This window comes from Xiphophorus maculatus, chromosome 16, assembly GCF_002775205.1.
Source record: "Xiphophorus maculatus strain JP 163 A chromosome 16, X_maculatus-5.0-male, whole genome shotgun sequence".
Taxonomy (NCBI): domain Eukaryota; kingdom Metazoa; phylum Chordata; class Actinopteri; order Cyprinodontiformes; family Poeciliidae; genus Xiphophorus; species Xiphophorus maculatus.
This window is the reverse complement of record NC_036458.1, coordinates 11,425,550-11,437,796: the sequence shown is the minus strand read 5'-3', so window position 1 is coordinate 11,437,796 and position 12,247 is coordinate 11,425,550. Positions and strand designations below refer to the sequence as shown.

General features: G+C 37.6%; 1 protein-coding gene across 1 annotated transcript; it reads left to right on the top strand.

Moving 5' to 3' along the window:
- The first annotated feature begins 7,487 nt into the window (after positions 1–7,487).
- LOC102216753 (suppressor of cytokine signaling 3-like) lies at positions 7,488–9,618 on the top strand. The gene is made up of 2 exons (XM_023348887.1): positions 7,488–7,663; positions 8,049–9,618. Exon 2 carries the CDS (start codon positions 8,130–8,132, stop codon positions 8,733–8,735), a length of 606 nt encoding a protein of 201 aa, XP_023204655.1. The 5' UTR covers positions 7,488–7,663; positions 8,049–8,129; the 3' UTR covers positions 8,736–9,618.
- The last annotated feature ends 2,629 nt before the right edge of the window (positions 9,619–12,247 follow it).

Below are 12,247 nucleotides of genomic sequence, written 5' to 3'. Positions count from 1 at the left end.
AAAATATCACGCTTACTGGCAAAAGGCAGGCTCAAATTACGATCACTATGTTGCAGAGGAACAGTGTGTTTCTGTATTTGCATATGTTTATGCAAATTGATAGCCGGAATATAATTCCATTGCACATTTGTCTTTTTTTGGCTGCATGTTTCCACACTGTTGGGCTTTTAATGAGATCCCCTCCAGAAAACTGCACCTCTTAGCTGTCCAGCTATTGTAGCGTAAGCTGATTTATTACAACTGGCCTAATAAAAAGTATGTTAGGGATTTGTGTGGCTCAAAGTCCAGTTTTAAGATTTCAATTATGCCATTGGCTCTTGTTGCCTCCAATGGATCTGATACAGATAACCAGTCACTGCTGGCAGAAATATGCAAACAGAGATAGACAGACAGAAGTAGACCAGCTCTATTATCTGCACTGATGCAATCTGAATGTTTGTCATCATGATCTGAACCCCTGTCACTTTGGGGAATGCAGCAGTTGTGCACTCTGTGGAGGTGCCATATGAACCTTTATGGTGATGTGATCACATGTTCATATAATAAAGTGCTCAGAAGCAGTTCAGACTTCATTTCCGAATATAATGATTCCTGACAGGGTGTCAATTAAACTGTATCTACAGTCTACACATGCTTCTTAGTTTAAGCTTATAGGACTTGACATGTGCATTTTGAGAAGATATACTATATGGTATAGATATACTATTTTCAGTATGGTAAACTGAAAAAAATCTTTATCAGATTACACGCTTTGCACATGACTTGATTCCAGGGTGCCTTTTTTTCAGGTCTTCTGGTTGTATTCAGTCATATTTCACCAGTGAAGTGGATCATTATGAGATGGTGGACAAGGTGCAATTCCATCGTAATTCATGTCTGTTAATCAGTAGTGAGAGTTTTGGTAGCACTGATAAGGTTAGTTTGTGCTTTACCTTCAGGAACTGCACTCTCAAGCAGCAGAGCAATGTTGAGTGATCAGAGCTATGGATCAGAAATATGGAATGCTAATGTTCCAAGACATTGTTTGCAAAGGATCCTGGACAACTGATGCCCAACATTCTTGAAAGTTGTGATCTGTAACTTTTACAGACAATAATCTGTTCAAACATGCCATTTGAACTACAATGAGGAAGAATCTGGCTGTAGACAAAGTTTTTAAAAAGAGCCAGGGTCATTAAGTTATGCAACTTCATGCTACAATCTTTCTACACAGGAAAAGAAGTTAAACATTTCCCTGCTCTTATGTGACTGATAATACATTAGATAACATACCTTAATTAAACTTTTAGCTCATCTTCTTGTGCAGTTTAGGTGTTCTGATGAATGTTTAGATGAATTTCACCTTTTCTGTAACATTAGAGTGAAGTATTTTTTTTCTGAATGAGCAGAGATACAAATTTAGAATCTGAATATAACCTTCCTGTAAAGACAGAGGTCGTGTGCAGAACACAATGTTCCTTGCATAGGGAAATAATGACATAGTCGATGCCAAGCCAAGATCTATTTGGCTACATTTGCATTAGTTAACTTCTTTGTCAGTGTCACATGTTCCTATTCCAGGAATTCCATTTGTACATGTTGTAGGAAAAAAAAATCCATCCCTGACCCTTTCTCTGAAATATTTGTAAGATAAACTAAAGGCTGGAGAAACTCAATAATGTCTCTCTGATAAATTACAGCTTTGAGTCCAAGCTTATTAACAGCTCCATCTGAAGTTCATAATTCTGTCATGTGGCTAAAATAGTAACACAGGCAACTGCATTTTGAAATGCATCTCATAAGAACAGCTTAAACGTTCCTTACCATTTTGTTGTGTTGTTGCTTTAACTAAAGGCATTCGGACAAAAAGGCTTTCTATGCTAAAGCTATCTTTAACAAAAAGAAGAATAGCTCCAGTCTTCATAAAAGGGCTATTATGTGATGCAGTTCAGTTCTAGAAAAGCGCATGCAGTTGGAATGTTTGGCAAGACTACACCAACCATTAAAAGTAAACCAGGAAATATAGGAATAAAACTTATAAAATTACTTCTCAAAATATTCTTAGAAATTGTGCTTACAGTGCTTCTGTGGTTAACCACTTTATATGTGAGAGGATAATAAAAAAAAAAAATATTGAGGGTAATTTTGTCCAACCCCCTCCCTGCAAAGGTCAGTCAAATATTAGAATAATTTTGTGACTGCAAAGAAGATCTGCTCTCTGTTCTGCTTTTGGAACTTCCCAGAAGACAGCTGTTACAGCTACAAATAGACACCAGATGATATGTAAGAGGGATGGCAAACACTGCATTTGCTAACAGTATGGAAACTTGGTCTGAGATTACCAAATGCAGCAGAAACAAACAAAGCGAGAACATGGTGTAAGACATTAAATTATATGATCATGACCTTCCAATGCTGAGACAAAGTATTGGCTTCCTTAAATATGTCCTTTGTGCTTTTCTTGTCACACCTACATGATTCATAACATCAAGTAAAGTTTAATTTTAGGAGAAAAACAAGTTGAGTAGATAAAAAATTTAGTTTTTTCCACTGTTCTTTGCAGAATTGTAAGATTTCAGTATGGCGGGGGTCTAGAACCACACCAAAAATCTTAATTTTGTTTCTATTTTAAATCATTAAAATATATCTAATAGTGGACTTGCTGTTGTTCTTTAAATCCTTGTCTTGTTGCGTAAACCAAAAGTTCTTGAGGTACGTTTATGAACTGATGACCGGACATTCTCTCCCTGGGTTTTTGGTAAAGAGAAAACTACATAGTTCCATCTATTAAAGCAAATAATCCAGAAGCATCAAAGTAGCGTCAGAATAATAACAGAAGAATATCTTAGTCTGTAGGTTTGGTGTATTTTTTCCCTCAAATGTTTTAAACTTATGAAGGATGTAAGTGGAAACACAAAATTTCCACTTTTGTTTCATCAGTCCACTTAATACAATACTCTTCCCAAAAACCTGGGGATCATCAAGGCTTTGTGATCTTTTTGGGCACCAGTACTTTTATTGTTCAAACTCTCCCAAGGATACCATACCTGCCATGTTTCTTCCATTGTTGTTTAATCATGAATGTAGACATTAACTGAGACAAGTAAGACCTGTGTTGCTTAGGATGTTGTTCTTGGTTGCATTGTGACCTCAGTGCACTTTTTAGGGTAGTTTTGCTTGGAGAGGTTCACTACTGTTCCATGTTGTTCCATTTGTGCATGTTTTTTTACTGTGGCTTACTGCCAAAGCCTTAGAAATAACTTTAGCCCTTTTTTCTGGATATATGCTAATCAAAACTAATTTATGATTTAACAAAGGGAAATTAAAATTTGTACACTGGGCCATGTTAGTTTAATTGCTTACTCCATTACAAAAAGGAAATGGTTATTTCAGATAAAAAAGTTAATGGTGGGTGTGCCGTGGTGGTGGAGGGGTTAGCGCGACCCACATTCAGAGGCAACGTGGCCTCGACGCGGCTGTCGCGGGTTCAACTCCCGGACCCGACGACGTTTACCGCATGTCTTCCCCCCTCTCCTTCCCCCTTTCCTGTCAGCCTACTTTGAAAAAGGGACACTAGAGCCCACAAAAAGACCCCTTACGGGGCAATTTAAAAAAAACCCCAGAAAGTCAGTGGTAACTGACTTGAGTAAAGGCCTGAGTTTTCTCCATGTGAAGAGAACGATTCAAGATGATTGAAAGCTGAGATGATGAGGTTTGATTGTGGCTTTTATTCTTACATTTTTAAAGGAGAAGAAAGACAGGGGACAAAATAGTTTTACTAGGGAACCACTTTCAAGCTGGTAATGGAGTCCACATAAGCTGCACAAATAACTCAATATGGACACAAAATGCAGGTCATGTATATTACATGCAAAATCATGTCTTCAGAAAAAAATGATAGTCTTGCTTTACTTGATATGTAAACTTTGAGCCTACCTTTGTTGCTTTGTTGCTAATGGGCGCATGGTTGGCTTCTTTCGAAATAAGTTGCCTGGATGTGTTGGAAGCCAGCCCTGACAAATGTATAGCAAAAGTAGAGTGCCACGTTAAAAACATGTGACACTGAGAACGTACTTCCTGCGAAATAAACTCCACAAAATAAATTTAGATTACATTTTTGGTCTAAGATAAAATCAAAACAACTTTAAGCAAATCATTTTAACACATCTAATTCTGCAAATTCAATAAGCACTAACATGATGTAATGGAACTCATCTAAAATGGTGATTTCACTCTTGGTTTCTTCTATCTTTATTACTCTAGATGTGATTTATATATATATAGATATATAATTTTTTTCCACAGAGAAAGGAAAACCCAAATTATTTTAGATGTCATTTGATGTGTTAGAGTCATAGTGTGTTTCCATGATCTCCCCCTGAAGAACTGGGTTGGGCTTCATGTGAACGCTGTGGCATTCTCATCTGAGGAGTTAAGACATGACAACTGAAACAGATGCTGAAAAGCAACAAAAAGCGAAAGACAGAGAGAATATACAGTAAGACAAAACCTTAACAGGAAACCAACACTGACTAAGTAGAAGAAGTGGTCTTGCTGAACAAACAAGGAAGTTTCAGAGTGACGCAGATATGAATAGGAAATGCTCTAAAGCAGACACATTCTGATATTAGCACACAAGCACAGGTAGAAGCAGGAAGTGCTCTGATCAAGCAGAGTTAACAGGAATTAGACTGACTGATAAGCCAGGAACTTCCTGGCACCCGGTGGCTCATCAGTGACAGTTCTACTGTAACTGAACATGTCGGAGTAATGTGGGGGAAACTGTATTTCCTCTGTGTTTTAAGTGGCTCGCTTGGTTGAAATTTTATGCAAAAAATAGTTTCTTCTTAATTTAGTCCAGCAAAATTTGATATTTATAAACTGTTGACTTAAACTGAATTCAGAATTTCCATCAGCAGCTGTTCAAACACAAGCAAACCTTTTGTCAGCGCCACAAAAACCCCCCTTCTGCTTGACCGTCCAGTTCAAAAATATTTAGTTGGACATTTTCATGTTTTGCATGGCCCTTTCCTGTCATAAAACATGCTTTTGGTCCCACTCCCCAATGGGTTTTGGGAATCATTAGCAAGAGTAAATTCTGAGTCAGTGTGGGAAAACCTAAGCAGCTGCTTTGTCCACCAAACAGCGGTTTACACCAGCAAGCTGTCGTGCAAGCTCCAGCTTAGGCGAAATCCTGTTGCCACGACTGGAAACAATCGTAAACCTTGAATGCAGTGTAAGATTTGGATTTATTACTTATCCAAACAGAATAAGAATCTAAGAATCAAATCACTGCCAGGACTCTCAGTCACAAATATTGACTGCCTGGACCAGTAACTTGATGGTCTATGTCTCCCTTCAACCTTTGACATGAGGACATACTCAACACAGAACCTTCCTTTTTGCTCCACTTAGTCTCTCTTTACTCAAGCATAAGTGTACGTTACAGCACAGCGCGTACTACAAGCAAAGTCAGCATACTGTAATACAACCCATAGTGGTTTCCGTGGCCATGTGATGAGCTAAAACATAGCATGGAGGATTCTTTTTCCCAGCTCAAGTAGACTAACTGCTCCTTTTCTTTCCATTGACTCCAGCACCCACAGGGAGGCCTTTGATGCTAAATAGATGCCTCACATTGATGACACAGCTGATTTTCTGGAAACAAGCGAGCTGTTAGAAGCTTATCATGGCTCACTTCCCTCCCCTCCCCCCATCCAACTGGGGTCTGAACACCTGACTCACTCCTGTAGATACACCATCAGGCAAGTGTTGACTTACAATCGCTGGATTTTATGATTAAAAAATAAAGAAAAAGATGGCAAAAGTTGTCCTGTATCTGCGGAGATGGGAATTCACACACTTTTGCCAAGGTTTGGGGAGGGCGATTTGTTTCACAGTCATCACCTGAGGCTTATGGTTGTCATGGTTGAGTCAGCTGGACGGGGAAAGAAAAGGAATGTATGAACACACTTTCAGCCACACTTACATTGTCAAACTAAGCCTCATTTCATAAACTGCTTCGTTCATAAAGGAGTACAAAACAAGAGTAAAAAATAGGGAAGTGGCAATAAAGGAAGTTTTGTGGACAAATTAATGTCAGAATTTAAATTAAGGTTACCATCAAGGGTGGAGATTCCCAGAACTGACATGTGCAGTTTGAGTACCGAAGAGTCAATAAAAAAGGAAAAGCAAATATATTTCCTTTGTTTGCATGTAATGATGATGTTTAAATTCTCAAGAAAATCCCTTTTGTCAATTTGCTTAAACAACTTTGGGCAACACTAACATTAAGTTTTACAGTAAGAAGCAGCATGTTGCTTGAATGATGTACTTTCAAAAAGAGTTTCAGTCATTCAAAGAGGGGTCTGATTGCTGTAATACCAATAAAGATTTTACCATTAAATATTGAGATGGGTATAAACATTTTTTGACATGGCTTTTTTTTTTATCAATAATAACAGATCCATTATGTCTATATTTTCAATTCTGTTAAATGTGTTCATGTCTAATCTCAAAACTGTAGAAACCAATCTAAACATATGTGCGCCAATCAAAAAAAAACAACAACATTATGACCAGCACAACACCAATAATCTGCTCTTATGCATACACAAAAAACTGTAATGCACTGTAAATTCAATTTCCTTTTCAACAAGAACCAGCACGAACCTCTTAAGCAAATTGAAGTTTTAAAAACAAAATGATCACTTGCAGACAATATTACTGACAAGTGCCATGAAGAAATATTGCTATTCACTTCACTTGTCAGTCGTCACACTGTTAAGCCTAATTGATGTAGCCTACACTACATTTGTATTACTGTCTGACATATTTATCTATTTGGAAGAGAACTTGCAAAAAACATCCATGCTTTCATTTTGCGTGAATTGTTAAATTGGGAAATCAGGAGAAATCCATTTCTATGTTACGGAAACTTTAACGTCATTAAATGTGCCGAAGCAATGCAGGGAAAGCAGTTGAAAATAAACCTGGCAACACTGAATAAACAATAACTACATGTCCTTGGATACCAGCTGGTTTAATTTCCCATAAAGTCTGCCCCCTATAGGGCACATTCATGTTTGCAGATGATGTGAGCCATAGTTACCACGAATTTCTCAGAAACCGGTTACACAAAACTGCAGGAGTGAATCATTACTTCACTCTAAAGATAATAGGCAGAACCCAAACTAGAAGCAAAAAAAAAACCCCGAACAAAAGCTATATAATCACCTTTTATGTGTATTTCTTTAATTTGCAGGATTTTGAAATCTTAAATGATCTGTTATATGTATAAAAAGCCGAGTTTAGAATACTCTTAAGTAAATAGATTGCTGCTTGCAGCTCCTCCTAACGTATGAACAGGCAGGGGGAGGGCACTTCTCAGAGCTGGAATCCTAAAAGAGAAAAAAAAAGCTTCCTGTCAATCTGCCAAGAAGAGTTTACTGGAAGAGGAGGCGGAGCTTTACCATAGAGAAGTGTTTATAAGTCCCTCTTCACCTTTCTGCTTCACTCAGCTCTTCGCTCTGTAGAACAAAAGCCAACTTACAGAAGCTGCCTGTTAGAGAGAGAGAGAGAAAAAAAAACTTTAAAGAAGCTAATAAAGTACAAGAGAACTTCGAAGAGCATCCGCCAGATCTTTTGGATTACAAAATAACGACGTCTGGAGAACCAGTTTAAGGTGAGGATCGTTCGTTGTTATTAGGACTTCGGATCTGGATTTTCAAACAAACCTTATATCATGTCTTGGCTGTTTGCCTGACCGGGTCTGAGTGTTTAGAGAAACCGGCAGCGGCATGCAAATTGCGTAGTGGGGATTACATTGACTTTACTGGAACTGACCGAGATGGCTCGATCCAGAAGGCAGATCATTGCGAACAGATTACCCAAATGTTATTTAAATCTAAAGGTGGCTTTTTATTTCAGGTCAGGTTTGAAACATATCTTTTAATTGTTCATTAAGAAATAATTAAAATATAAATAATTAGACTTGCGGTTCCTACAAAGTTAGACATTTTATTGTTTTTGAAATTTAAAACAACTTTTCTGTCTTTTTTTATATTTAGGTTCTTCATTCCTCTACATACCTAATCCAGCAAACTTCTGGACCTCAGTTCACCTCACCTCCTTGTTCCACCCTCTGAGAGATGGTAACGTTCAGCAAGAACCCTGCTGTCAACGAAGACTGCTTTATGGTTGCCAATATGCAGAAGCAATACCACTACAAGACTTTTGTCTCAGAGGATCAGTTTCTGATGGTTCTGGAGACATTACGTGGACTCAGAGAAAGTGACTTTTACTGGAGCGCCATTACTGGGAAGGAGGCCGGGATTGTCCTGGCCAGGCAGGCGCCCGGTACCTTCCTGATCCGGGAGAGCTCCGACAGGCAGCACCTCTTCACTCTCAGCGTCAAGACAAAAACCGGCACCAAAAATCTGCGCATAGTCTGCGAGGAAGACTCCTTCCACTTGCAGACGGATCCCGGGAATGTGGAAAAAGCTCCCCGCTTTAACTGTGTGCTCAAGCTAGTCGATTTCTATATCCGACTAGGGACATCAGGTTTTGTCTACTACATCAACGCTGGAGGGGAGAGGATGCCTCTTATGCTCGTCAAACCACTCTACCTATCCATTTCACCTTTGAAGCACCTTTGCAGGAAGAAAATTAACAAAGACTTGGACATTTCAGGCATAAAAGAGAAGCTTCCTGGCAAAGTTAAAGAATACCTTGATAGATACCAGATTGCTCTCTAGACTGACGCCAATGAAAACGGGATGGTGCCAGTACAGCTATGGGAGGACACCCATGTATGATGTAGCAGAGATGATTGAATCGGGCCCAGTGGAGCAAATGAAAGTGCAGATTCTCTTCAGTTTGTCAGAAGACACAACGAGGAGAAAAGCAGCGTTGTGATCTGGTGATATGAAAACGAGAGATAAGCCACGCCGTCCTCCTCTGCCTCACTGATGACGTACAACTCATTAAGAACTCAAGTGAAGTTCAGAGTCAGCTGTCTATTATGTGATGACACAAACTTTCCTGTGCTGCTGCTGATGCTAATCAGCACCCTGAGAGACTGACAAGTTCATAAACGAAAGCCTTAGAAGACGATCAATACAACCAAGGCTGGACTTGCTCTAAGCAAACCCATAGATCTGCAGCCGAATGTTCCCAGACATCGGAAGCCTAAGAGCTTAACAGATACTGTGGATGCTTGTGGTTTTTGTTTATGGGTCAGGATTAAACAAAATGTTAACAAAATGTTAACCTGTGTGTTGCTTCAGGGGGATGGGAGATTATGCCAAAAATTGCCAGAACAACATGGAAGCGTGTTGGAAAATGACTGACTCAGAATCCTACAAGACAGTAGAGATGAACAACTCTGTTCTAAGAGATTTGGTTGTTTTGTGTGTGTGTGTGTGTGTGTGTGTGCGCGTGTGTGTGCGTGTGTGTGTGTGTGTGTGTGTGTGTTGTGGCACAGAGATCATATCCAGTGCCTGTAGATGAACTATAACATTGGTTATCATGTTTTTATATAAGGGGAGTAGATCAAGTATTTACTTTTCTCTATACCATGTTTACATAATGAAATTGTATATTTTTTTTGTTTTATTTGTGGGTGTGTGTGTGATCTTTTTTTTTTAAAGATGTATTTTTGTCAGCCAAACTCTGGTTGTGGATGCTTGAAGATATCTGAGAAGTTTGACAAAGCAAGCAGATTAATACAACTTTGCACTTATTTATATTTGTCTAAACATATTAATTTATAATAAAGTCATATTTTTATTAAAACAAGTTGTTGTTGTTTATCTATATTTTGTGCTCTTATGAAAATGACCAAAAATATATAAATTAAAGGGATACTCTTGAGTGCAGAGAATCTGCAGTTACAGGTTTCATGATAGAAGTCTAAGGTTTTACATTTTTAAATCAGTAAAGTAAATATATTAAGTATTTGACTAGTTTTCCTGTGGTTAAATACTAAGTGAGATGGAAGAAAAAGCAATGTAGTGAATAGGTTATTTTTCCAGCAGCTTTCTCCTTCCCCTACCTGCTGCACTCTGCCAGTCATCTTTCTGAAAGAAGGCACTTTACCTTTATAATCCAATTTTGGCTGTAAGGACTGCATTTACTAAATCTAAGCAGGTGTTTTATTAGTTTTAGAAAATTTGTCAAGTGTATTTTTCTGTCATGAGTCTATGATGAGAGGAAAAATACAAATAAATACCACAGAACTGTAGCTCTGGCAGCAGGAGGAACAGTTTCACATCTTTGTATTTATTCTGTGGAACTGGGATATTTTTGACTAGAAGTTATTCTGCTATTGAAATCTCACACCAACGTCAACGTGTTTACGTCATTTTCAGCTGAACTTTTCTTGCAACAGAAACAAAGCCACAAGTTTGCTCTTCTGAGTTCGTGACTTCCCCCCTTATGTTAAATTAAGCAACACCTTGAACTCTTAAAGAATTAAAGAAAACCACAGCAATATGTTGCTGTATTTTCAGTGATGCTAGGCAAAAACCCCTCTCATCACAAACTGGATCAAGATATAAATTGTTCTCTTAGTTATAAATTTCTTTTTCGCTCTTGTCCCCCTTTGAATAAAATGGTGCTCCTCTTACTAAAGAAACTGATCTCTGTCAAAATACTCAAGAACTTTCAGGCTATGATCTAGTTTTCTAGAGAAGGGGAAGGCGCGTCCTTTGTTCTTATGTGACTCACTGGTTTCTTTGTAGGTGTTGCTGTGACTTGACATGCTAGTGCAAGCACAAGCATAGTGACACTACAGTCTGAGAGAAGTCTAAAATTATTATAGCAATACTCCAGTTCTGAGAATGTCCACTACCTTGCACACCATTTAGCAGACTTCAAAAATATGCAAACACGAACACGTCAGTTCGATGGAACTTAGACCCTCTGCGGGGTGTATTGTTTTCATGTTGTGTAACATGAGCAGGAGTGAAGCTGCAGAGCTGCTCGCTTCCATAGAACAATGTGTACTGTCACTAAAGACATTCTGCAACATTGTCTTTAGTGTACATGACACCAACATATGCTGTCATGTACACCTGAGAAATGCAGCATCTTAAGGAAGTACAGAATGTGCTGTGCAAGCAGACTAAATAACTAACAAAGAATTTAAGACAGTTTCCTTCATGCTGAGTTTTGCAATTAGCTTTCCCATTTTTAATGGTTTAATGGTTTAATGGTTAAGTTTACTTTTGTTTTACTTAGGTACCCAGTGTTAGGTTCCCAGTGTGAGGCAGAGCAAGCTTAGGAGCTTGGTCTTTTCATATATTATTTGGCTCATATTATAATGTCAATACATAGTGCACTTTTAATAAACACATATATAAATACTTTTAATATTTATATATATATATATATATATATATATATATATATATATATATATATATATATATATATATATATATATATATATATATATATATATTTTGTAAAAGTTACATACTGCAGCATTAATGTTTTAATCTTAGAAATTGATAACAATCAGATAAACAGTTTTTCCCATCACAAGTTGTGATTCCCATCTGTTTTTATTACTCAGGTGAACATCCATATATGCGTTACATAAGACTGCACAAAGTAAAACATTAACTTTATTGTTAGTTGTTAAAATGATAAACAAGTTGAAAGCATCACTGCCCCCTATATAAATAAATATTACAAAAAGCAAGGCTTAAGTTTTTTTCTCTTCAGTTAGACTGTTTTGTAAGTCATTTGGTTTCTCTTAACAGGAAATAGCCCATATAATGATTTTCTTGGAAAGGGTAAGGATTTAAAACAATTAGGCTTGTGGAATGTGTCCTTAGACTGTGATTATGGCTATGATCCGTGCAGGAACAACACAAAAGAGAACTAAGAGCAGTTACCATAAACAAAACAAAACATGACTGGTTCAGTTGTACGTTTTTGTGAAAGGCTTTTAAAAGATTAGCGAAGAGTTCAATACTACAGCGTCTTGAAAAAGTATTCAGACATCTTGAACTTTTCCACATTCTGACATATTACAGCTACAAACAGGAATGTATTTCCTCAAGGTCGTAGCAGAAGAAGCAGAAAGTAAGGCATATTTCTGGAATGGAGAGGAAAATATGCATTTTCACTTTTTTCCCAAATGGAAAAAATTAAATAGTGAAATGTTACAAATATGGACTAGTTACGACATTGGTCCCACTTGATTCAGTAGAATATATAGAGTCTTTTTTACAGCATTTGTTTCAGCTAAAAGTATTTT

Coding starts and splice junctions, on each gene's coding strand:
- LOC102216753 (XM_023348887.1), top strand. CDS start 8,130: ATGGTAACGTTCAGCAAGAACCCTGCTGTCAACGAAGACTGCTTTATG.